Source organism: Trachypithecus francoisi, unplaced genomic scaffold (genome assembly GCF_009764315.1).
Source record: "Trachypithecus francoisi isolate TF-2019V2 unplaced genomic scaffold, Tfra_2.0 Lachesis_group14, whole genome shotgun sequence".
Classification (NCBI taxonomy): Eukaryota; Metazoa; Chordata; class Mammalia; order Primates; family Cercopithecidae; genus Trachypithecus; species Trachypithecus francoisi.
The window spans coordinates 19,600,614-19,625,764 of record NW_022681459.1 but is presented as its reverse complement, the minus strand read 5'-3'; the positions used below and the strand labels follow the sequence as shown (position 1 = coordinate 19,625,764).

The following is a 25,151-nucleotide window of genomic DNA, read 5'->3' as shown; positions in this document are numbered from 1 at the left end:
TGGCACATAGTAGGTGTTCACGGAAAACTGGTGTTACAACATAGAGCAAGGATTGGCAAACTTTTTCTACAAAGGGCCAGATTGTATTTTAGGCTTGGCAGCCTACAGTCTGTTGTGACCACTCAATTGTGCCACCAAAGCGTCCATAGATGTAAATAAGTAGGTTTACCTGTGTCCCAATAAAATTACAGTGATAGGTGCTGAGCCCTACTTTGCCAGTCCCTGGTGTAGGTTAACAGCAGACAGCTGGGCTTCAATCCTAACTTAGCTCTGAGACCTTCCCTGGGTTAGGCATCCTCTCCGCCTCCATTATCTCGTCTATAAAGTGGGAATAAAAGTAGTGCCTGTCGTAAAGAGGTGGTGGTAATGCCTAGAGCAGTGTCTGGCATGTATCACGCACTACATAAATATTAGTGCTCTCCATTTTATTACGTTGTTGATTAAAGTATGTGTAGTATTTTTAGCACTCTTTGTAGATTTAATATCCTTTTCATTTGACAGCACAAACTATATTTGTTCATGACATTTTCATATTAAGAAAGGATATTTTCATATCCTTTTTTTAAAGGATAGCTTTTCTGATCAAAATCATACTTTCTAATTTGATTTTTTAAAAACTTTTTTGGCCGGGCGCAGTGGCTCAAGCCTGTAATCCCAGCACTTTGGGAGGCCGAGGCGGGTGGATCACAAGGTCAGGAGATCGAGACCATCCTGGCTAACACGGTGAAACCCCGTCTCTACTAAAAAATACAAAAAAAAAAAAAAAACTAGCCGGGCGAGGTGGCGGGCGTCTGTAGTCCCAGCTACTCGGGAGGCCGAGGCAGGAGAATGGTGTGAACCCGGGAGGCGGAGCTTGCAGTGAGCTGAGATCTGGCCAGTGCACTCCAGCTTGGGTGACAGAGTGAGACTCTGTCTCAAAAAAATAAAAAATAAAAAAAATAAAAAATAAAAAATAAGAACTTTTTAAAACTGTATGTAAAGCTGTCATATAGCATTGTAGTTTTATTGAATTTATAAGGGGGGTATGAGACACTGGGGACCCTAGAAACCATCACTGTGTCGTGCACGAGGCAGAGTCTGAGGGTTTTCTGGATGTTTTGACTTCCCAGGGTCAAGCAGATAGGAAAGGGCATACTTTCTAAAAAGACTTTGAGGCAGGTGAAGCCTTGTTTCCTGGGGCTTTCGCTGTGTAGATCCTGGGGTTTTACTGCGTTTATGCAAGTTTTAGTCTCTGTGGTCTTTCCTGCGTCTTTTTTTTTGAGATGGAGTCTCGCTCTGTTGCCCAGGATGGAAGGCAGTGGCGCAGTCATAGGTCACTGCGGCCTTGAACTCCTGGGCTCATCTGCTGCTTTTATTATCTTCTCATACCTTTGAAGATTGTCCACTTTGAGACAACTTTTCAATATTTTTCTACAGTAGATTTTTTCCTCATCCTAGCTTCTTTCAGCTGCTAAATGAAGATGAAGGAATTTGAAATAAGCTAGAAACAGGGAAGGCAGAAGGCCCGTGTAAGGACCTTGTGCTGTCCTGTCAGATTCCTTGTCAAGAAATCATTTGATGGCACTCTGGACCATGCAGCAACTCATGAGCAGTTCATATAAAAAAAACTTTATTGCCAGGTGTGGTGGTGCTCACCTCTAGTACCAGCTACTCAGGAGGCTGAGGCAGGAGGATCACTTGAATCCAGGAGTTCAAGGCTGCAGTGAGCTATGGTCACACCACTGCATTCTGGATGACAGAGCAAGACCCTGTCTCTAAATAAATAAATAATAAAAAATTTTAAAAAGTAAAAGAAGTCCCCCTTTCAAGAGAAAAATGTCTTACCTGCATTTTTTTTACATTTACACTCACATATGTATTTACATAGTGCTTTTTTTTTTTTCAGACAGAGTCTCACTCTGTTGCCTAGGCTGGAGTGCAGTGGTGCAATCTCAGCTCATTGCAGCCTCCATGTCTTAGGTTCAAGCGATTATCCTGCCTCAGCCTCTTGAGTAGCTAGGACTACAGATGGATACCACCACACCTGGCTAATTTTTTGTGTGTTTTTAGTAGAGACAGGGTTTCACTATGTTGGCCAAGCTGGTCTTGAACTCCTGACCTCAGGTGATCCTCCTGCCTTGGCCTCCCAAAGTGCTGGGATTACAGTCGTGAGTCACCGCAGCCAGCCCTACATAGTGTTTTTTCATGTGTGGCTGGAGGAGGGATGTCAGTAAAATCTCAAAATGAAGTTTGGGGCTTGGATTCCTCCATGCTGGTTTTGCCCTTTGTTTTCAGTAGCCTTGACTTCTAGCTAGACTGGTAGGTGGCTGAGGTAGAGTGAGAGAGAGTGGTTTTCTTCCTTTTCTTTAGAAAGCAAATTGAACTCAAGGAAGGGAAGTAGGAAAGAAGAAAGGGAGCAGGACAATCAGACTTTTCAGTCACTCAGAAGTAGTGGATGGGAGGGGAGCCCTCTATGGAGAGCTGGAACCCCCAGGCCACAGAACTCCCACTTTATGTCTTGGGGGAAATTCCCCAGGCTGTTATTGCTGTGTCCACTGAGGGCAGTTCTGCAGAGCTGCGTCACCATGAGCTCTCACGGTGCTTTGACCTCTCCCCATGTCTCGTTCTCTAACAGAGGTGGAAACCTGACACTTTTGCACTTCTTGCTGGGTTTGAAAACTGCAGCTGATGATGAGCTGGTGGCTGACCTTGTGGTGAATATCCTCAAAGTGTGCCCGGACTTACTGAACAAATACTTCAAGGAAGCGACGTTTTCCTTTATCCCACGAGCAAAGTCTACTTGGTTAAATAATATCAAACTACTAAACAAGGTAAAAAAACATGGTATTTAAAAGTCTGTTAGCTAGGCTGGGCATGGTGGCTCACGCCTATAATCCCAGCACTTTGGGAGGCTGAGGCAGGCGGATTACCTGAGGTCAGGAGTTTAAGACCAGCCTGGCCAACATGATGAAACCTGCCTCTTACTAAAAATACAAAAATCAACCGAGTGTGGTGGTGTGCGCCTATAATCCCAGGTACTTGGGAGCCTGAGGCAGGAGAATTGCTTGAACCTAGGAGGCGGAGGTTGCAGTGAGCCAAGATCGCGCTACTCTACTCCAGCCTGGGTGACAGAGCGAGATTCCATCTCAGAAAAAAAAAAAGTCTGTTAGCTAGATAGGGGGGCATAGGGAGTTGGGCGACTGGCAGACGTTCTGATCTGGTAAACTGTACAATATGAAGACCTTTCAGGGATAAAAGGGGATATTTTAGATCATGTAAATTTGGTATCCTTATCTTCTATAGCATTTTGCCTTTCACTGAGCTGAATTTGAAGTTTATTCCTTTAGAATCTTTTGAGCCAATTTATCTTGTTCATCAAGATTTTGCTTAGAGTGAAATCCCAGCACAGTTAGACTGGGATTGATGAGATGCCTGATTATCTTTTCTCCATCTCGGCTCATAAAAAGTAAAATAAAATGAAATGTCTGATTTGTCGGATAGTTTTTAAAGGTTGCTGCTTCAGTTAGAAAAACTTGAAATAAGCTGTGGAACGTTGGTCTGATGGTTTAAGTGGATGTGCGTTACCTTCCTTTTGAGCATGGTGTCAGCATCTGCCCATTTACAAATGGAAGTACCTACTGTTAGTTCTTTGGCAGTAATGCCTGCCTTGTTTGAACTCTCTGTCACTGATTCATGGTTTGCCTAGTGGTAAAATACCTGGGATTGTTTCTTGTGCCTCTGCCTGGGCCTGGCATTATCTGTAAAACCAGGTTTTATTCTGCTCGAGTGCCTATGTGCACAGTCTCCACATTTACCTTGGGATAAGGAGGATGTACTCCACCCCTCATTTTGGTACAGATAGTCCCGGGGCCAGCACCCTACTGGGAGCTGCGTCTGATGCAGGGGAGGGGTGCGTGTGTGATTTTTGCAGGCCCAGTATTGAGTCCTTACTTGGCTGCTTACTAGCTATGTAGCCTTAGGGAAATTACCTAATCTCACTGAGGTCCAATTTTATCACCTGTGAATATATTTTTGTTTTAATGTAAAGTGTCCCTATCCCAAAGGGTTGTCAGGAAGCTTTGAGAAAATGGCTTCCTGATATCCCTTCCTGACATCATTTGTCAGGTGCCTGTCAAGTGCAGTCGGAACTGGTAAGTAGTAGCATTCATAGTTCTAGCAGTGATTTATTTGCCATCAGAGGTTTTAAGAGACTCTGCAGACCACAGGTCAAGTTCTGCTCTCAAGGTCGTTTGTTAACAGCCAGTCTCCTGACCTCATTTGTCTTTGACAAGTAGATTTGGGGGGTTAATCTTCCACTCTGCCTTGTGGGGAGTCTCGGACCTTTACCGCTATAATTATTTGATTGAATGGCTTCACCTTTGGGTGCCTACGACTAGTCTCAGGTTTGAAACTTACTTCCAGGACCACCTAAATCTCTTTTTTGCTTTTCCTAGATCTATGAGGCTCAGCCGGAGATTTCCCGGGCATTTCAGACCAGAGAGTTTATACCCTTGCCTCGGCTCCTGGCAATGGTGATGGTGACCACTGTGCCCCTGGTGTGCAATAAGAGCATGTTCACCCAAGCGTTAAACGTAAGGCCATGTGATTGCCCCACTTCTGGAACTGCCTCCAGCTAAACTCGCTGGCTACGTGATGTGATTATTCTGAGAACTGCCTGGATGTCGTTTGATTGTGTTTTGTTAGGGAGCCTCTGAGGCTTCCAGGACGGAGGCTGTAGTTTGAGATAACCCATGAGTGACAGGTCCACGCGCTTGGGTAAGGACCTTGGAGCAAAGAGACTTTGCTTCTAGGGACACTGGACTTCATGTCCTTGGCCCTGCTCCATCACACAGCGGGGACCCCTGCATCCCTCCAAGCCTTTCTAGTCCTGCCTGAGGGTGAAAGAATGTCTAAATCAGAAGAAGGAAAGTTCGTCATTAAAATCTCATTAGTGTAGAATTTCCAGACATGGTAGGAATGAAATTTGCCTAGCACATTCTTTCTTTTATGGGTTAGGTGAATGGTGTTAAGGTGCCTGGTGAACATATACTTTGAAGGCCAGCTGTTTTCAAGCATTTTTGGAGGACATGTTCATGGAAGAAATTGATACTTAAATTTTACATGATTATTTGTTATAAAGGTCCCCATGTCCCTTCAGAAACCACATTTTGAGGGGTTCACATGTCTTTCACCACAGCATCATGGGCCTGGGTGGATGGCTGTGGGTTGTTGGCACACCTGGGTCCTGGGCCCTGCCAGCCCCTCCTAACCCCAAGTTGCATGAGGTACCTGGGGGAGGCCAGGTATTCAGAGGGGTCCTTCTAGGCAGGCTGAGTCGTTGTGTGGCTTCAGGAGGAACAGGTTGGCTGTGGTGGGTTGCACAGGCGTGGGTTGGCCCTGTAGGAATGAGCACAGTCACTGTAAAGTGGGGTGGACTCCTGAGACCATGTGGTGAGATTCACTGTTTTTTGATACCCCTTCAGGGTTTGTGCTGAGCATGGGTGATGGAGTGAGGAGTAGAGAGGAGGCCTGTGTGGGAGTAGGCAGAAAGGTCTTGTGTTGTATTTGTCAAATCATCATATGTAAAATTGGCACCCAGCTAGCTTGCCCAACTGTTTTAATTAACGTGGGAGACATTTGCATTTCTCAAAGGGCTTGCGGGAAAACCAGATTGAAAGGATTAGTTTGATGAACCTCCTTTATTTTTTATTAATTTTTTTTTTCTTTTTTGAGACAGGGTCTCATTTTGTTGCCTAGGCTGGAGTACAGTGGTGTGATCATAGCTCATTGCAGCCTCAAACTCTTGGACTCAAGTGTTCCTCCCACCTCAGCCCCCTGAGTAGCTGGGACTACGGGTGCACACCACCACACCCAGCTGATTTTCTTATTTTTATTTTGTGTATAGACAGGGTTTCACTATGTTGCGCAGGCTGGTTTCAAACTCCTCACGCAGTTTTCCCACCTCGACCTCCCAAAGTGTTGGGATTACAGGTCTGAGCCACCACACCCAGCCAGATGTGCCTCCTCTGTGGGCTGCATTTGCTCTCCCCTCCAAGCTTGCTCCTGGTAGGCTGGGAGAGAAAAGCCTGTCTCCTCCTCCTCTCAGTGTTGTTTCAGGACAAAGGCTTGTGTCCCTAGAGGGGTGTTCTAGCTCCTGCACGGAGTGGCTCCGAGGAAGGAGTCTCAGAGGACACAGCCTCCTCTCCCCCTGTTGGCTGTTGCCATGCCTTGCAGGGCCAGGACCAGGGCCCCTGAGCCCAGCCTTGCCTTCCCTCCACAGGTGCCCTTTCCGAGAGCCAAGACTGTTTTTATGTGAGACCTGGTGATGCGAGTGCATCCAGGGGCTGGAGTTAGATGATATTTGTTTGTTTGTTTTTTATTTCTTGTGGTTTTGTCTAAAAAACTTTTAAAGCATACATTTTAGAATCAGGAAGAGAAGCTTTAGCCTATTTTAGAAACAGGAAGTAAGCAAGCGTTTGGAAGCAGGGCCCCGGGTTGTTGGTTGAGCTTTGTGCTCCCAGCCCCTTGGGTGTGGTGTGCATGCTTGTGTGGGGCCTGCCTTTGAAGCGATTGTGAGGCCGGCCATTCTTGGCTTAGGATAGTTCCTGTAGTCCCGATTTAGTGTGCAGTGTACGCAGAGTGAAGCCGCAGCTGACTAGAATGCTGGCGCTCTGGGGTGTCGTGGTTATTGAGCTAAAAGTAAACCAGAAAAGCTCTTTGTTTCTACCTCACCACCAGTCTGCAGTGTCCCGGCCAGGGCTTCTCAGATCTCAGTGTTGGAGGGCTCTCCTGGGGATCATGTGAAATGCAGATTCTGTTTGAGTTGTCTGGGCCGGGGCCTGGGAGGATGAGGCGGGAGGATTGCCTGAGTCCAGGAGCTTGAGGCTGCAGTGGGCTATGATCGCACCATTGCACTCTAGCCTGGGCAACAGAGTGAGACCCTGACTCAAAAAAAAGAAAACAGTGGCAGAGTGGGTTCTGGTGAGATCTGTTGTTAATGGAGAACATTCACAGTAGCTGAGTAGTTGTCTCAAGGCTTACCAAAGAGCAGATGATAAAAATGAAACCACTGCTGGATGCTACCATTAGTGGTCGTTTCCTGGCAGTTGCTGAGGTCAGACCCAGAGGATATCAGGAGAGTGAGGTACCCAGGTCGCCTGTTCTCACAGTGTAGAGACCAGCTGTTTCATGCAGCTTCCCCTGTGAGTGACCTGAGGAGGGGCAAATGCCAGCCAAGCCCACACTTAGCAAATCTGTGTCCACCAGTGTATACTAGAGACATTTGTGCATTTAACTCTTTTTCCTCCCAGTTGGACAGCACCTCAGTGAGGCACATGGCCTTATCCCTTATTTCTGTCGTTTTGAAGAGGGCATTAAAAACTGTTGACCACTGCCTGAATAAAGAGGTGTGGCAGGAATCAGGCGTGTACACAGCTGCGATGATGGAAGAATTCGTGCAGCTCTTCAGAGAAGCCCTGAGCAAGGTAGGCTCTAATCCGGGTTTGGGCTTTCCTTCCAGACCTCACCAGGTGGAAAAGGCCATTCTGGAAGCTCAAGGGTGGAAGCCAAGTGATGTGTCCTTGGAACCGCAGGGTTGGACGGGCCAGCGGGCAGTGTGGTAGCATGGGTGCTGAGGGCCAGCTGAGAAGACCTGCCACTTGGGATTATAGGCAGTGATGTCACAGAGCACGATCCAGAAGTCCTCGTGCGGAGTAAGAATTTAGACGATACACGTGTTCTCTCACAGGAGTTCTGGCTCTGGTGGGCACCTCATGTTCAATCAGGAGCCGTGTGATGTTGTTGTGGGGTAGGTTGTGTCCTTACCCCTCCCCCATGGCTGCAGGCACACACGCACCACACTGGCCCAGTGAGAAGGCATGCAGTGGCTCAGGAAGTCCCGCTTGCTTCCTATCGCTGAAGGCCAGGCTTCTGTAAATTGTCCAGCTGCTCTGAGAGCCCCAGTTGCACAGGGCAGCTTTCCGTGAGCTGCTCCTGCGAAAGTCTTTCTTTGTTCCCAGTGCCTTTTGCTCAGGTGAATGAGGCTTAGGGGGTTTGTTTTAAAGATCAGCACTTGCCTGTTCACCAAATCCTTGCTGTGTATAGTTCTAGAAATTATACTGCAGAACATGGTCGGGCGCGGTGGCTCACACCTGTAATCGCAGCACTTTGGGAGGCCGAGATGGGTGGATCACCTGAGGTCAGGAGTTCGAGGACCAGCCTGGCCAACATGGTGAAACCCCGCTTCTACTAAAAATACAAAAAATTAGCTGGACGTGATGGCAGGTGCCTGTAGTTCCAGCTACTCAGGTGGCTGAGGCACGAGGATCACTTGAACCTGGGAGGTGGAGGTTGCAGTGAGCTGAGGTCACCCCACTGGACTCCAGCCAGGGTGACAGAGTGAGACTCCATCTCAAAAAAAAAAAAAAGAAAGAAAGAAAGAAAAAGAAAACTATACTGCAGAGCAGAGCTTACGGTGGATATGGGCCTGTTTTCTCACCACTCTTCCGTCTCCTTCTTACACACAGTCCTGTAGACTCGCACCCCACTCCCTGATTTTTGCATCTTGTTGGTATGTTCAGTTCATTTGTCTCCCTTCGTGGTTGAATACAACTAATATTTTGCTTCTTTTTCCCTTTTAGATTTTGCCAGACCTGAACACTATCGTGTGGGTCTGGCAGTCACTTAAAAAGCAAGAGACCAAACCAGATGACAAGAAAGGGAAGAAAGGGAGCGATGGGCCCCCAGCTGCCTGCGAGGCTCGCCCGTGCGGTAAGGGCTCAGGGGTGAGGGGGCCCCTCTGCCTTTTGCATGGGACGGAGCCGACACTGGCAGCCTAGGATAGCTCCTATCCAGAGAGTCCTGGAGCAGTTCTTGTTTCAAGGCACCTCTGGCTGTGAATGTGTCTATATCTTTTTTTGCTTAGGGAGAAGAATTGGAGAGGAATCATAGACTGAATTTCAGTATCTGTTAGAAATGTGCCCATCTTTATACAAGTACTGTGGCTCTCTGAAGACTTGAGTGTGGGGTGCCATGTGCTGTGGCCTTTCCAGGGACGGCAATACCGGGGTGCTGTCTCTCGCTCTGCAGATAGAACTCAGAGCCTTGTTGTTGGTCAGGCATTGAGCTTTGTGTCTTAGGTCTGTGTCGTATTTCATCCTTACGGCAGCCCTGCAGGGGTAGGCTCTGCTGTGCGTCCCTGTTGCTCAGATGAAGACATGAAAGCACAGGGAGACAGAGTGACCAGAACCTGTCCAAGGTCACAGCAGTGAAATGAGGTTTTAACCCAGACCCTCTGAACAGTTGTAACGTTTTTACCACGTTGACTTCTTAGATCCAGGTACTGAGCAATCTGTCTGCAGCCTCAATGTACAGCATGCAGTTGGCTGCAATGTGGTGCCACACCTGGTTCAGCTGCTCAAGGACAAAGAACCAATATGTTTCCTAATTCAAACTGTTTCTTTCTTTCTTTTTCTTTTTCTGTGTGTGTGTGTGTGCAGATGATGCGGAAACCATTCTTTTGAAAGCTGTTCTGCTCCAGGTCATATGCCTCTACCAGAAGGTGGTCCCCCACGTGGTCATGCAGTACAACTTTGACTTCAGCAAGCTCCTGAAAGGTGGGTTTCAAGGGCTTGCAGACAAGCCACCGCTGTTCCTGCCAGTGCAGATGGAGAAAGTGCCAATAAACCAGAGCAGAGCCCTGGAGCCAAGAATTGGGAAGGCTGGTGGACAGTTGACTGCATGCTCCTCCGTCAGCCTGAGAAATTGTGCTTGCATCAGTATTTTTTAAATAGCTGGTCTTCCTTAAGTAAATATCAGATGAACACTTGGTAGCAGTGAGAACAATGGAAGAAGCCAGCCAGCTTCCGAGTGCTGAGCAACCGGCCTGAATGGCCCACAAATCCAATCATGTGACATTAACTCTAAAGTCACTTTTCAAGGAAGCAGGGGTGCAGAGGGTATAGCAGAAACAAGCGTCCTGCAAAAGGGACGTCCTGTTCATGCAGAGACACTTTTGACATAGTTACCTCATCTTTTACCCCACTGAGTCAGGTTCAAACTTTCAAAAGTAACATAATGCTTGTCTGGTCATGTTTCCTGAATGGTAAAGTTTATCTGATCCACTTTATAATTGGGCCTGTGGGAGAAGACTTGCAAAAATACCATTCTTGGGATTTATATAAGCTATGGAAATACTCCTTTTCAAAAGCTGCAATTCACTTTTTAATCATTTGAAGGTGAACGGTTCTCTTTGCTGTGGAAATATGAAATTTACTAGAATGTGGCCATTTAGCATTTAGTAGCAAAGGAGAAACCCAGAGAGCCGGCTAGAGGATGAGGACCCAGTCTCAGGCGCAGGTGGCTGCCGTCTCTGTCCACAAAATGCTTGCTGTCTGGGGAGCCAGGGAGAACGTTAGCGAGAGCCCACCCTTGGAGGGTACATGGTGGGTGCAGTGATGCCAGCTGTTCAGAGTCAGTGTGGGCTGTGTGGCTTCTTCAGGCAAGTGGGATTTGGACTTTTTGTTGAAAGATTTGTACAGACCAGGGCGTGGGGGGACATCAGGCGAGATGTGCTGTGTGAGGGTGAGCACAGGACAGAGAAACGGAACCTTGCATCCACCCTTTTTCTTTCTCCATGGTGAGTTCCTTGACCAGGGCAGCAATTGCCGGGCACCCACGTCCACGTGACTTTTTTCAGCCTGCCTCTTTTTCCCCCGTAGGCATCATCTCCGAGCAGGGCCTTCAAGAGGAGGTGCCTCCCATTCTGCAGCACCACATGCTGAAGGTGGCCCTGGAGCTGCCGGCCAGCAAGTTTCTGTGGTTAAAGGCACAGGTAGGAAGCAGAGCTCCCAGTCTTCTGCCCTAAGCTAACCTGCTGGGCCAGGTGGCTTCTTGGCCTGATGAATTACTAACTGGCTCAGAACCTGATGGGGCAAGACGGAAGAGGTTAAGTGTTCTCATTTTAGAGAGACCCACAGCAGAGGTCCTGATGCATGAACCAGGAGGCCTGGGAACCAGCTTGCTTTTGTAAAATAGGGCGCTTAACATGTCCTTGCTGCAAATACATTGTTGCTGGGTCCAGGGAGTTTCTTGTTTATCTCAACTGTTCTACATTTTTCTCATTTTAAAATAATAAACAAAATAAAATACATTCCTTTTCCTTTACCCTCATCCTGGAAGAATTAAAGACGAGATGAGAATAGATACCAAGTCAGAAGAGGATTGAGGCTGGTGGAAGAATCAGTAGACATTGCCAGCATTTTTTTCTAGGTCGTTAATAGAATATCTTCCAGAAGTTTTTGGAGAACATAAATCATAAAGGGAAACTCAGGATGCAACAGAATTTTACCCTGGGCTTAAGCCCAGGATGCTGCATCATTTCTATGCAAAGAGGAGGAGGAAACATGATCGAGCAAAATTAAGCATTGTCTAAGTGTTTCTCATAATCTGAGCTGATTTATTTTTTAGTGACTTAGATTTTACATGGAACCAATAGTATGGAAATGTATGTTGGCATTTTTACATGCCACATATCCAGGAAGACTTAAGAATGCTGTGCCTCTGGGACTGTGTGTCTCTCCCTTGAGTCCCTGTACTGAGGCTTCCCGGTGTCGTAGCTGAGGATCATTCTTCCTGAGAACTTACTTGCGTGCTGGGCAGGATACGGGTGCTTCATGTGGCTGCTCGGTTCACGCAACTTAAAGTCAAGGCAGCTGGGCACAGAGTGTCAGAACCTTCTTCAGGGTCCTATCCATGAGTGGTGGGTCCAGGATGGGACACAGGCGGTGCTGCCCAGAGCCCTGCTTGCCACCATTCCACTGAGATGAAGACATGAACACATGACTTCAACAAGTACATGGAGGTAAGGTCATTGCTGCCAATCCTAGGGAGGTGACAGGCTCGGGCATCGCTGATTGCCACCATTCCACTGAGGTGTGAGGTCATTGCCGCCAATCCTAGGGAGGTGACAGGCTCGGGCATCGCTGATTGCCACCATTCCACTGAGGTGTGAGGTCATTGCCACCAATCCTAGGGAGGTGACAGGCTCGGGCATCGCTGATTGCCACCATTCCACTGAGGTGTGAGGTCATTGCCACCAATCCTAGGGAGGTGACAGGCTCGGGCATCGCTGGTTGCCACCATTCCACTGAGATGTGAGGTCATTGTCACCAATACTAGGGAGGTGACAGGCTCGGGCATCGCTGGTTGCCACCATTCCACTGAGGTGTGAGGTCATTGCCGCCAATCCTAGGGAGGTGACAGGCTTGGGCATCGCTGGTTGGTTTTTACTCCAGCTCAACTGGGCTCATGGGATCTTGATAATTTAGTTGGAAAGTGACAGAGGCCTCATAATTTGAAAGAACCGGTATGAATTTATATCCTGTGCCCCACCTTATGCTTGTAAGATACATCTGCTGGCTTTGCCTAAGCTAACCAGCACTTCACCATGTTCAGGGTTGTCCTCATTGCCAAGGGCTGCAGTGAGACACACGGGCTCAACAGAGTTTGGATTGGGGATCTAGAGTTCCATGTACTTGTTGAAGACATGTGTTCAAAGCCCAAAAGCCTTTTGAGGAGGATAAATTATGCATAAGCAATCCATTCTGCCAGCACTGGCATCCTGATGAAAGTAACAAGGACATGTTTTGACGGACTCAGACAGCCCTGGGGTCCCTCCTGCTCAGCATCCACCAGACAGCACAGCCTCTGCCTTGGTTTCCAGTAAACAGCCAGGTGCCTTCTCAGTGCCTCAGTTTCCACATGTAAAATAGGGTAGCAGCTGTACCCTCACAGGGGTGTTGGGAGAATTCAGTGAGGCAGTGTAAGCTGGGCCCCTTGGATGACTCCGGCACAGGAACACGGCTACCTGTGCTTACTCTTGCTACTCTTCCTGCCAAATTGTGGTTAAAATGAGATGAGGTAAGGACCTGGCAGCATACTGTGTGTTCAGCAAGTGATGGCTCCTGTTATGTTTTGTTTTGTTTTTTGTTTTTGGAGATGAAGTCTTACTCTGTTGCCCAGGTTGGAGTGCAGTGGCGTCATTTGGACTCATTGCAACCTCTGCCTCCTGGGTTCAAGTGATTCTTCTGCCTCAGCCTCCCAAGTAGCTGGAACTACAGGCATGCGCCACCATGTCTGGCTAATTTTTATGTTTTTAGTAGAGACAGGGTTTCGCCATGTTGGCCAAGCTGGGCTCAAACTCCTGACCTCAGGTGATCTGCCCGCTTTGGCCTCCCAGAGTGCTGAGATTACAGGTGTGAGCCACCACGCCTGGCCCCATGGTATGTGTCTAATATATAACTATATATTAAAATTACATATGTAATTATATATACTAAATATACATAATATTGTTTAAACTCCAGGAAGGCCCAGATGCAGAAATTATTGGAGGTGAACGATCGGTGTTTTACCTACTAATGAAAATGTTTGTGACCAGTAGTCATTTACAACTGAAGTCATCGACCAAACTTCTGATCCTGAAGGTGAGCATCTTCTACCAGTTTCTAACTCTGAAAAGCATTTTGTATAGATCTTCCTGATGGTAAGTGTTTAGTTAACAGTTGTTGAATTCAGGAGGTATTGGGATTGTTTTTAGTTGTAAAATAAAAGGTTTTATGGCAGTTAAATTTATTGTGTCTTATGCTTAGCTACATTTCTGAGAGGCAGCCTGGTACGTTGGAAAAACTTTTTTTCTTTTTCTTTTTTTTTTTTAGGTAGGTCATTTCTAGCTTGTTGTAGGCTCGCTAAATACTACATTTTGGCTTCTTGGTGTTGATCAGGCAGTGCCTCTTTCCTCTTTCTCAGGCTCCGGCCTTCTCCAGGGCTTTCAGCCTTTTTGCCCGAATCCATCACCCACAGCACATGGGTCATCAAAGGCAGTGGAAAATAATAGGAATTTATTTCCTTCTCTTTTTTTGTCCTTGATACTCATGTTTCCAGAGCTGTGTCAGGTCTTATGATAGCAGTAGGACATCTAGTCCTCATTTCTGCTCTGCAGCAAACAGCTTGGGGGATGCACTATGTTTAGGGTACAGAGGTTTGACCTTCCACTTTTATTTGAAGTGCTGATAACCTTGCTGCACTTACAGCCTTCTCTCTTGGGGCGCTTAAAGAATGTGGCAGGCTAAGTTTTGACCTCCATAGGTTGCCATTTCCTTCGAGGTAGTGCAGCGGTGAACCTGACCCCAGCTAGATTTCGTGATCACTGATCACTGACAGTCAGGCTTTCCTTCGGTGCATGCTGTTGCAGGGCTCTGTGCCATGAGTCCTCTTAGACTCTGAGTTTCCACTGTCAGACCATGTGGGGAAATCATTTCATCACTTCTGCACATTCAAGTCCTGCCTCATACCAGCTTCTCTTCTGTTGGAAATAGTGAGTCTCGAGGTCTGAGTCTTGAGATCCACGTTAAAGTGATACGATGTGACTGGCTCGTGACCTTGGAGAATTTCATACAGGCTGAGGGTTGAGTAGCTGTGAGGGGTCAAGTTTGACACATTTACCTGGGTCTTTGTGAAAATCCAGAGGTCTTTGGCTCCTAAGTAGCAGCCAAATTTTTTCCCTTCTTTTTATTTAGGAAATGAGGATAAAGGATAAACAGCCATGAGAGAAGGGATCATATTGTCTTTTTTGTTTGTTTGAGACAGGCTCTCGCTCTGTCACCCAGGCTGCAGTGCACTGGTACAATCACGGTTCACTGCCATCTTGAGCTTCTGGGCTCAAGTGATCCTCCCACCTCAGCCTCCTGAGTAACTAGGGCCACATGTGCGCACCACCACTAACCCGGCTCGTTTTTTAATTACTATTTTCTGTAGAGACAGTCTCAACTATGTTGCCTGTGCTTATCTCAAGCTCCGGGGCTTAAGCAATTCTCACACCTCGACCTCCTGAAGTGCTGAGATTACTTGCATGAGCCACTAGGCCTGGCCAGATTATATTGTCTTTGAGAGAGCATAGAATGATTTCTTTGTTTCCCTCAATGATGGGGATATTATTTTGAAAGACTAACTTTCAGAGAAAAACAGGATGAAACTTTCACCCCCTGCATGCTCCTTGGGCGTGTGGTGCTGGAGCACAATGAAACTACTTGACCGCCCACAGAAAGTGGGTCCCGTAGGCTGGGTGTGGTGGCTCATGCCTATAATCCCAACACTTTGGGAGGCCAAGGTAGGCAGATCACTTGAAGCTAGGAGTTTGATACCAACCTGGCCAACTTGGTGAAACTTTGTCTCTGCTAAAAAGTTACAAAAATTAGCTGGATGTGTTGGTGCATGCCTGAAATCCCAGCTACTCGGGAGGCTGAGCAGGAGAGTCGCTTGAACCTGGGAAGCGGAGGTTGCAGTGAGCTGAGATCGTGCTACTGTACTCCAGCCTGGGCGACAGAGCGAGACTCCGTCTCAAAAAAATAAATAAATAAATAAATAAAAGAAAGTGGGTTCTGTTCTGACTTTTTCACTGGTGCCTACTTCCTGGCAGATTCTGCAGGACACGGGGGTGTTTGAGCACACCTGGAAGGAGCTGGAGCTTTGGCTGGAGCATTTGGAGAACACCGTGGAAGAGAACAAAGAGACTGTGATTCAGTTTCTGGAACGCGTAAGCACATATTTCCCACATAAAGGAACGTGCTCAGAGATAATTATATTAACTTCCTAGCGTAATCGAGGCATTTTTGGTGCACCAGCACCAAAGGGCTTCTCGGCCTGACTGACTTCCTTATTCTTGCTGAGACTTCAGAATCTTAGCTTTAGAATCTGTAAAATAGGTATATGTTACAGCATGCTGTTTCATTTCCTTTTGGAAATTTGTTTTTGCATAGGGGAATAGGGGCATACCAGAAGTGATATTAAAAGCAGTGCTATACTAAAAGGAGATTTTTTTTTTTAATTCCACAACAGAAAGTTTAGACCCAACTTCGTAGTAAAATTATTCTAATTAAGGATTGAACATACTATGTCACTCCCCTTGATTTTGACCAGTGACATTTTTCGGCTTTTTCATTTACCTGTGACCATCTGAATGCTTTCTACTTGGCTCTTTAATGCCCAGATTTTATTGACATTGGTGGCGAATCCCTATTCATACACAGACAAAGCATCTGACTTTGTCCAAGAAGCAAGCACGCTGCAGGCCACTATGATGAAGCAAGAAGCTGACGACATGAGCATTCCCATCTCCCACGTTGACGGTATGTTCCACTCTATCCCTGACATAGACGGTATGTTGCACTCTATCCCCCACATTGACGGTATGTTCCACTCTATCCCCGACATAGACGGTATGTTGCACTCTATCCCCCACGTTGACGGTATGTTCCACTCTATCCCCGACATAGACGGTATGTTGCACTCTATCCCCCACGTTGACGGTATGTTCCACTCTATCCTGACATAGACGGTATGTTGCACTCTATCCCCCACGTTGACGGTATGTTCCACTCTATCCCTGACATAGACGGTATGTTGCACTCTATCCCCCACGTTGACGGTATGTTCCACTCTATCCCTGACATAGACGGTATGTTGCACTCTATCCCCCACGTTGACGGTATGTTCCACTCTATCCCTGACATAGACGGTATGTTGCACTCTATCCCCCACGTTGACGGTATGTTCCACTCTATCCCTGACATAGACGGTATGTTGCACTCTATCCCCCACGTTGACGGTATGTTCCACTCTATCCCCGACATAGACGGTATGTGCACTCTATCCCCCACGTTGACGGTATGTTCCACTCTATCCCTGACATAGACGGTATGTTGCACTCTATCCCCCACATTGACGGTATGTTCCACTCTATCCCTGACATAGACGGTATGTTGCACTCTATCCCCTACTTTGACTGTATGTTCCACTCTATCCCCCACGTTGACGGTATGTTCCATTCTGTTCTGTGCTGCTCAAAGGTCTGAAGACCAAGCCACAGTGACATGTTAAGGATTGAGAACAAGAACTGCACTGATGCCCTAGGCCAAGTGCACACAGTCCCTTTGCAGCAGAGACCAGCCTGTTCTGGAAATGAAGTCTCCTTATGTGCTCATGTAATAGGAAACACTTGCTGTTTTATTTGTGTAGTATTTACTGTGTGCCAGGTAGAGTTTTAAGCTCTTTATAAGTCCTAACTCATGAAAATCTCATAAGCAACCCCAAGAGAAAAGGATATTATTATTCTCTTCATTTTATATAGAGATAAGACAGCTGGGGCACAGAGAGGTTTAGTATAATAACTTGCTCAAGCTCATACAGCTGCTACATAGCAAAGTCAGGATTTGAACCCAGGCACTCTGGCTCTGGCCTGTGCTTTAACCCTCACACTGTTTTGCCTCTCAGATTTTGGCTTGTTTGCCTGAATATCTGGGTTAAAGTTCCTGGGCTTCTTGTGTCCCTTGAGGAAACTTCAACCTTTTATCACCTCAGCTGAATATCCCGCATTTTATCAGCCAAAGATATGAAAGATTTCATAGGCAATGTCTTGTCTGTTCAGGGTCAAACTGTATTAAATGCTCCCCCAAGAGGAATGTGGCTTTTTTCTTTTTGCATGGATTCTACTCCTGCCTCCCTGTGGGTATTTGCAGTGAAACCCTTCAGTGGCTGTCACATCATCTGGATTCTCCTCTTTCTGTCTCAGATGTTCTCGACATGGTAGATGTCCTGGTGGAGGGCAGTGAAGGCTTGGATGAGGAAATAGGGTTCACGTTAAATGAAGACGTGATCCTGCTCACGTTCCCATTCAGTGCTGTGGTCCCTGCGGCCCTGGAAGCGAGGAATAAGTTGCTACTTGGGACAGGCGGTGAAGCAGGTACCTGTGTATAGTCAGGATGTTCTGGCTGCATCTGGCCGGCTGGTCTGTGCGGGGTGGGAGGTGGGATTCCAGGGGCTGTGGGATCAGTTGCTGAGAATCCAGGGCAACAAGAGGTCAGAATCTCCAGGGTGATAGCTACTCAGCCAGCAGAGCTAGGAGCACAGGGGTGGGGATCTTGGGGCTGGCTAGGCTTTTAGGAAATTGGTCATTTGAGCATGAGTCTGAAATAATGTGTTTGCCTGGCTGCCCAGACAGCCTCTGTAACAGTGGTGTTTTTCTGTCAACATTTATTCTTGATACATTGATGCAAAGGATGAATCCTTCATACTTGTTGGATTTTCCAGGCAACTTAGACCCAAGGAAGTGCTCACAGATTATAGTAGTGTGATTGGTCGGGAGAACTCAGGCTTTGCTGCAGTAACAAATAAGCCATGACTTGTCAGTAGTTTTAGTAAATAAGAGTCTGTTTCTAGACCTTGCTATGGTCTAGTACAGGCCAGGTGGCTCTTCTGGTTGGCTGTCCTCCAGGAAGTTGGACAGGGATTCAGGCTGCTGTCATTTTGTAGCTATGCCATCTCAATTTGTGGCTTCCAAGATCACCATGGAAAGGGAAGTGAGGGTGGATAGTCAAGCAAGGAGTATTATGGCCTGGAAGTGACTCACCAGGCATGTGGTCCTAGCCTACACACAAGAGAGGCTTGTGTGCCGAGGCAGAGTAAATGGATTGCTGAGCACCTAGCAAGTCCTGGTCCCAGGTGGCTTTTGCCTGGCCTCTTACATGCCTGGGTCTTCACTCCTGGGCCTCCTTCCCAGTGAGTGAAGACCCAGGCATGTAAGAGACCAGGCAAAAGGGAGCGAATGTCTGACTTTGCTCTATATGTTTAAAAAACCAGAGCCTAGTACAGTGTCCAGTAGTAGCACCTCCTTCCCTGTGGTTGTGTGTCCCCTCGTGGAGTTGCATGAATATCTCAGGGTCTTGCGTGTGTGTGGAAGAAGGTGGTGTTGGTAGGTCACAGAAGGGTGGGCCCAGCCAGCCTCTTCCCACATGCATCTTGTTCCTTTGCAGCGGAAAACATTGTGACGTATCTGATGGCGGTGCTGACTGACCTCCTCCACACCCAGAGGGACCCCCTGGCTCTCTGTCTCCTGCTCCAGGCGTATGACAAGCTTGAGACTCCATGCCCGGTGCCTTGCTGCCACCAGCTCTCCCGGTTTAACAGATACTACAGCCTCTGGATCCCAGAGCAAGCCCGAGAGGCCTGGGTGAGCTGCAGCCACAGCTGTGGTCACTGCTCCTGTGCAGGGCTCTTCCCGGGGTCACGGCTGGCTGGGCCACAGCTGTGCAGTTGGATAGCCAGACAGCCTGCAGGGTGAAATTTCTTACCCTAAAGTCCCCTGCATAAGAGAGGAAGCTAAGTAGTATCCCTGGTGCTCAGCTAACATAACTGAACACACAAGACTCAGTGATGCAGCCAAATTAAATTTCCCACTGGCTCCCTGATAATGATAATAGGTTAATTCCTCATTGAGCCTGGGGAAGGTGCGTTGCCTTTTCCTTTTTTTCCTTACCTTGTTATCTGTGCGTGCTTGTCTCCTGGCTCTCCTCTGTGAACCTTAGCATGGCCCTAGACAGACTGTACTCAGCTGTCACACGTGGCCCCTCAAGGCCTCCAGCAGGGTCTCTTCTGCTGAAGCTGGGGAAGGAAAGGAAAAAGTGTATTTTCTTTTGCTGGGGACTATGTTCTCGTGATGGGATTCTGACTCCAATGCAGAGTGTTTACAGTGCTGTGCGGGGCACGAAATCTGTGGTATGCATTTTTGTGCATTCATTTCGTTTTCACTGTGTTTGAAAAAGCAGACAGCTTAGACCCTCCTTGTCTTGTGATGTTGGTAGCAATAGCCAGCAACGATTGCATGTTTTCTGGGTGTTTTTGGAGGCATACCCGGCCCTCTACTAAGTGTACTACGTGTATTTCTGGCCGTTTAATCCTCACTGCAACTCTGAGAAGTAGGCCGGGACTCTCGCCATCCTTTATGCACATAGGGAAACTGAGGCACAGAGCGGTTCCAACACCAGTCAGTGGCGGAGTCAGGATTCGGCCCAAGCAGTCTGGCTCCAGAGCCCTCACCCACAACAGTGTTGCCACCTTCACCCACACGTAGGCCACAGTGATAGCCAGACAGCAGCTTATGTGGAGGTATTAGAGGTTCTGTCCTGCCCCTCATGGATGCTCGGAGTGGGTGTCCACCTTCTGTGGAATAAGACTCAGCAGTGGTTCTCACCCTCCAGGGTGTGTCGGAATTCCCCAGAGGGCCTATTCAAACTTGACTGCTGGACTCCAGCCGCACAGTGACCCGGCAGGTCTGGGTGGAGCCTGAGAATTTGCATTTCTCATGTATTCTCCTGATGCTGCTGCAGGCCTGGGGAACACTGGCAACCACCGAGTTTCAGGGCATGTTACAGCCTGGGGTTGTATTAGCCTAAGGAAGTCAAATGGAGTTATACAACATAAGCCACATGGAGTAAATAAAGGAGGCAGCTTGGTAGTTACGTTAGAAGAAATGAATAATTTCAGTTTGAGGCAGAAGGGCTCCAGAAATTTCTGTGTTCTGCCCATCTTCTGTCCTTCAAACAACATATTCAACCCGCGGCTCCTGGGGAGGGTCTTCCAAAGGCCACTTGCAGAGCGGACTCCTCTGTAGGCTGATTTTCCCCTTTCTAGTGATTCTTGTGATTCACATCTGGCCTCTGCCACATGTGGCTCCTGCCTGTGGGACAGGCTCCTGCCTTATTCTCCAAGGGGTGCAGATCCAGCATGACCTGGGCCTTCACATGTGGTCAGCGGAAATGCTCTAGGAAAGTATGCATGACATGGTACCAGAACTTACTCTACTGAAGGAAAACGCCGTGCGATCCCGTATTTGTTGGTCCTATCCTAGCGCGTGCTTCTTTGTGAAACGTCCGTTTGTTGTATGTTAGCCATGCCTGTGACTGTTTTCATCCGTGGTGATGTGTCTTTCTCTTCCCCGGCCTTTTGCTGTCTCCCTCAGCTGCCGCAGGCACAGGGTAGCCCCTCGCCCCCTGCCCTTCCCTCGGCCTCCTCCTTCACAGCCCTGCTGCAGGCAGCCTACGAGAGCCAGGCGCTTCGGAACAAGCACATCCAGGCACAGCTGCAGGCCAGCATGCCACGCCTCCCCATGCAGCAGGTCCTGCGCGCGGCCAAGCAGGTGCTGCTCTACCTGCGGAGCACCGTGGAGAGCTTCGGCCAGGTCAGCGTTACCCCATCCTCCGCATGCTCCAGAGCTCTGCCACCAGAGAGCTCAGCCTTCTCTGAGTCGGGCCCATAGCTCAGCGCACTCTTGCTCTCTGGAACTCACTGCAGAGGCAGTTTAAGTGCTGTTCTGTCCAGACCTCAGCTGCAAACTTCCTGACCCTCAAACTCTGCATGTCCCTGCAGATGGAAGTCAGGTCAGCCTGACTTTGTTTTCAGGGCAGCTCTGGTCAAGACAGAGCCCTTCCTGTGGTAGACTGCATTGGTGGCCCTGCCAGGCCTTTGTTTTTTTGTCACCAAGCCTGGAGTATAGTGGTGTGTCATAGCTCACTACAGCCTTGACCTCTCAGCCTTTCAAGTAGCTGGGACTATAGGCATGCACCACCATTCCCAGCTAATTTTTGTGTTTTTTGAAGAGATGCGTTCTCGCCATGTTGGTCAGGCTAGTCTCAAACTCCTGGGTTCAAAGTGGTCTGCCTGCCTCAACCTCCCACAGTGCTGGGATTGCAGGCATGAGCCACCGCACCCAGCCCTCCCTCTTTCTTTCTTTTTTTTTTTTTTTTCCTGAGACGGAGTTTCGCTCTTATTGCCCAGGATGGCATGCAATGGCAGGATCTTGGCTCACTGCAACCTCTGCCTCCCAGGTTCAAGCTATTCTGCTCCCTAGTAGCTGGGATAACAGGCACGCACCACCATGCCCGGCTAAATTTTGTATTGTTAGTAGAGACGGGGTTTTGCCATCTTGGCGAGGCTGGTCCTGAACTCCTGACCTCAGGTGATCTGCCTGCCTCAGCCTTCCGAAGTGCTGGGATTACAGGTATGAGCCACTGTGCCTGACCCAGCCCTCCCTCTTAAGTTTATTTGTTTAGTAGCTGGCTGATGAATTTCTGTTCCTGATGTGGTTCAAGGGATTTTTAAGTTTTGAGGTGGGCCTGTCCCTTTCAGTTTAGGGACACCTTTGTGTTTCACCAGGGCGTAGGAAGACACATCTCTTATTTGAGAAATGGCATTGCGTTGATGGGTGTCTCACACACTCTGGGAGGAGTTGCCATCTCAGCCTGCCTCCCGAGTCTCCTGTTGTGAAAACACAGGCCCTGGAAGTCACTGCCTGGTGGCTGTGAGCCCTTCTTTTCCCTGCTGAGGCTCATGCTCTTGTTCTCACAGCTGGGCAGAAGTGTGGGCCCGCCCCTCCTGCAGCTCTTCCTGGATCTCCTCAGGCGCCTGGTTGTCCACTGTGAGCAGCTGGATGCCCAGAACCAGCAGAGATGTGAGGCCGCCCGGGCCGAAGCCGACCTCTTCCTCGACATGGAGTCTGTGGCCTCACTGGAGTTGGCCAATGATCAGGTACTCCCACAGGTCGCTTGTTAGCCTGTTCTCAGAGTCATGGGTAATGGCTTTCTCTTCACTTCTGATTAAAAACAAACATGGGTCCATTGTGGGAAAATCGGGAAATGCAGAAACTACAGCAGAGATCATAAAAACTTCCTAGCACCCGCCCAGTGTGCGATTTAATTTGGGCATTTCTGTTTCCAGTTGCTTTTCTGTGCACCGTCACCCTCCCTGCAGACAGCTTTCTCTCACACTATGTGAGGTGAGCCTGCTGAGAAACAGTGTGAATAACTGCAGCTTGTGTTGAGTGAAAGGCGGGCAGCAGGTACTGCTCTTCACGGGAAATACACCGCTCCGAGAAGCAGCAGCCTTTCTGTCCTGTTGGGAGTTTTGGGGAGCAGACTGTTTAATTGGGGCCAGGATGACTATTTCTCTCACAGTTTGCCATGTAACCTGTTTTACCAGGTTCAGGAGGCAGATATATTCCTTGTTTCACAATCTAATTGAAATATACACTTTTTTCCTTTGACTTCCGAGTTGTCTTTCTGGGAGGTATTTGCTTGTGAGGGACCACCTGTTAGCCAGTCAGCGTGAGGCAAAGCATTCTCAATATGTAATCTTGCTTTGCTGTTTTTAACTGGTAAAGCTTGAGTGGAGACTGATAGGCTCCTCTTTCCTTCCCTGAGAATAAATAAGGGAAGAAAATTTCTGTCTGTCTCTGGGAACTGGTGGAGTGTCATTGGTGAGGAATCGGTTCAGCAGGGCTGTGCGGAACAATTGAATGAAATTGTTCTCTAATCCAGCAAGGGTGCTCACCTGCGTTCTGCTCAATGTTTACTCAGTTGGCCAGGTCAGAACTAGTTTGGGGGTTTTGTGGGGTCACTCGAGGCCCGGTCTCCTCCTGACAGTGGAGACAGGATTACTTTTGATTCAGGATCGTAGACACACGGTGGTTTAATCCCAACCCACTTTTCCCAGACACATGGTCTCGTCTAAACTGACGTCACCCCAGCTGTAAGTAGACACTCCTGTCCCTCAACCAGATTTATTTAGGAGGGCAAGGCCACTGAGGAGAAGCCAGCAGCTGATTGCTCTTACTCACATGGTGGAGTTTCTGCACGGCCCGCCCCCCACACTGAGTGACCATAGAAAGCCCTTTTCCCATGCTGGAAATTCACCCAGGCTGGGTTCTTCAGACACATGCTCGCAAATGTGGGTGGGGCACCAGCCAGGTCACAGTCCAGTCCTTCCGGGGCAGGTGGAGTGCCTCAGCGATTGTGGTACAACTGGATGACAGCACTGGCTGGGCTTGGCTAGGATGCCATGGGCACCCCGAGGGGGCATGGAAATGCGGGCTTGAGGATGGAATGGGTTAGGAAAGGGGCCTCTGCTCTCTGTCCCGCTAACAACAGTGAATACTTGTGTGGCAGCTGCTGTCCCCTCTTAGCCCTGGGCCTTGTGTGACGTCTGTGCCTCGTCACTGCCTTTCAGACGCTGGAGGAGGTGCTCGTGGCCGTCCTCAGGCACCCCACCCTGGAGGGCTGGTTCCTGGCCCTGGAGCAGCAGGCCCTCCCACCGCACTCGCTCAGCCCTGTCCTTGTTAAGCTCCTGGCCACCCACTTTAGTGCAGGGGTCCTCCAGCTGCTGGCAGTGAGTGCCCCGATCCTCCGGAACATTGGGCAGCTGGGCCTTCTGGCCAGGTACTTAGAGGCCATCACCCAGAGTGTGCTGAAGGAACTTCAGAGCAGAAGGGAGGGCCCGGCCACATCACCACCAAAGACACCGCCGCAGTTGGAGGCCCTGCAGGAGCTGCATCCATACATGGAGGGTGCCCAGCTCCGTGAGGTCACCCTGGCCCTGCTGAGCCTGCCTGAGACCCACCTGGTGACCCAGCAACCCACGAAATGCCCCGGGAAAGAAAGACACTTGAATGCTCTTGGGAAGACCCTGGTGCAGCTGCTGACCTGCAGCCCCCAGAATCAGCTGCAGAGTGGTGAGCTCCTGTGGTCCTCCGAGTCTGTGAGAGGCCTGGGGGCTCTGCTGCCCGCGCTGGCAGTGGACGAGCTGGACACAGTGCTCCTCCACACTCTGCAGAGAGACCCTGTGCTGGCCCCCGCAGTCGGGGCTGATCTGCTTGACTACTGCCTGGCCCAGCGCACGCAGGCGGCCCTCAGCATCGCTGCCCTGCTCCTGCAGGAGAGCTGCACCCACCTGCTGTGGTTCGAGCAGTGGTGCCTGCAGGCTGGCCCAGGGCTCGGCCTCCAGGGGGACCTGGACGACTTCCTCCCCCTCATCCATGTGTACCTCCAGTGCAGGATGCGGAGCCACTTCACACGCCCAGCAGGAGGTAAGGGAAAGGCTAGCTTTGGGCAGCTGGGAGTCTTAAGTTGCTCGGGCTAAGAAGGTGAACTGCATGGCCATTTTTAAACCCTAGAAATTCAGTGTCTGGGATGTGGGTTAGTTTCCAGTGTCCGACACAACTCTGAAGATGGAGAAAGATGGAGTAATTCTCCCCAGTACCCTGTCTCCCTTCAGTCTCCGTACTTCGTGGCCTGAGGCCCAGCCCCTTGTGCTCCATCAGGTCTGAGTTCCCCCACATGAAGCTGGCGGAGTTGGGTGCGGTAGCTGGGGCTATTTAGGACTGTCCTGTTACATTGAAGGAGTTCTTGGGCGCCAATCCATCCCATGTCCCAGGGTTCCCCGCCCTCTGGGGAGATGTTGGTGAGTTGATGTTGAGTCGAGGCAGCCTGGGTTCAGCTCTCTCTTCTGTC

The 25,151-nt window shown here is 49.0% G+C and overlaps 1 protein-coding gene across 1 annotated transcript in view; it reads left to right on the top strand.

Annotated features, from left to right (window-relative positions):
• Positions 1 to 25,151, top strand: part of URB1 (URB1 ribosome biogenesis homolog) — an 80,871-nt gene that overhangs the window by 22,118 nt on the left and 33,602 nt on the right. The window contains exons 9-22 of the mRNA XM_033232305.1: positions 2,615 to 2,810; positions 4,434 to 4,571; positions 7,290 to 7,463; positions 8,619 to 8,748; positions 9,477 to 9,593; positions 10,698 to 10,810; positions 13,344 to 13,463; positions 15,455 to 15,571; positions 16,025 to 16,163; positions 17,606 to 17,776; positions 18,846 to 19,042; positions 20,831 to 21,049; positions 22,216 to 22,395; positions 23,872 to 24,727. Coding sequence (XP_033088196.1) covers positions 2,615 to 2,810; positions 4,434 to 4,571; positions 7,290 to 7,463; positions 8,619 to 8,748; positions 9,477 to 9,593; positions 10,698 to 10,810; positions 13,344 to 13,463; positions 15,455 to 15,571; positions 16,025 to 16,163; positions 17,606 to 17,776; positions 18,846 to 19,042; positions 20,831 to 21,049; positions 22,216 to 22,395; positions 23,872 to 24,727 — 2,867 coding nt within the window. The remainder of the gene's footprint in view (positions 1 to 2,614; positions 2,811 to 4,433; positions 4,572 to 7,289; positions 7,464 to 8,618; positions 8,749 to 9,476; positions 9,594 to 10,697; positions 10,811 to 13,343; positions 13,464 to 15,454; positions 15,572 to 16,024; positions 16,164 to 17,605; positions 17,777 to 18,845; positions 19,043 to 20,830; positions 21,050 to 22,215; positions 22,396 to 23,871; positions 24,728 to 25,151) is intronic.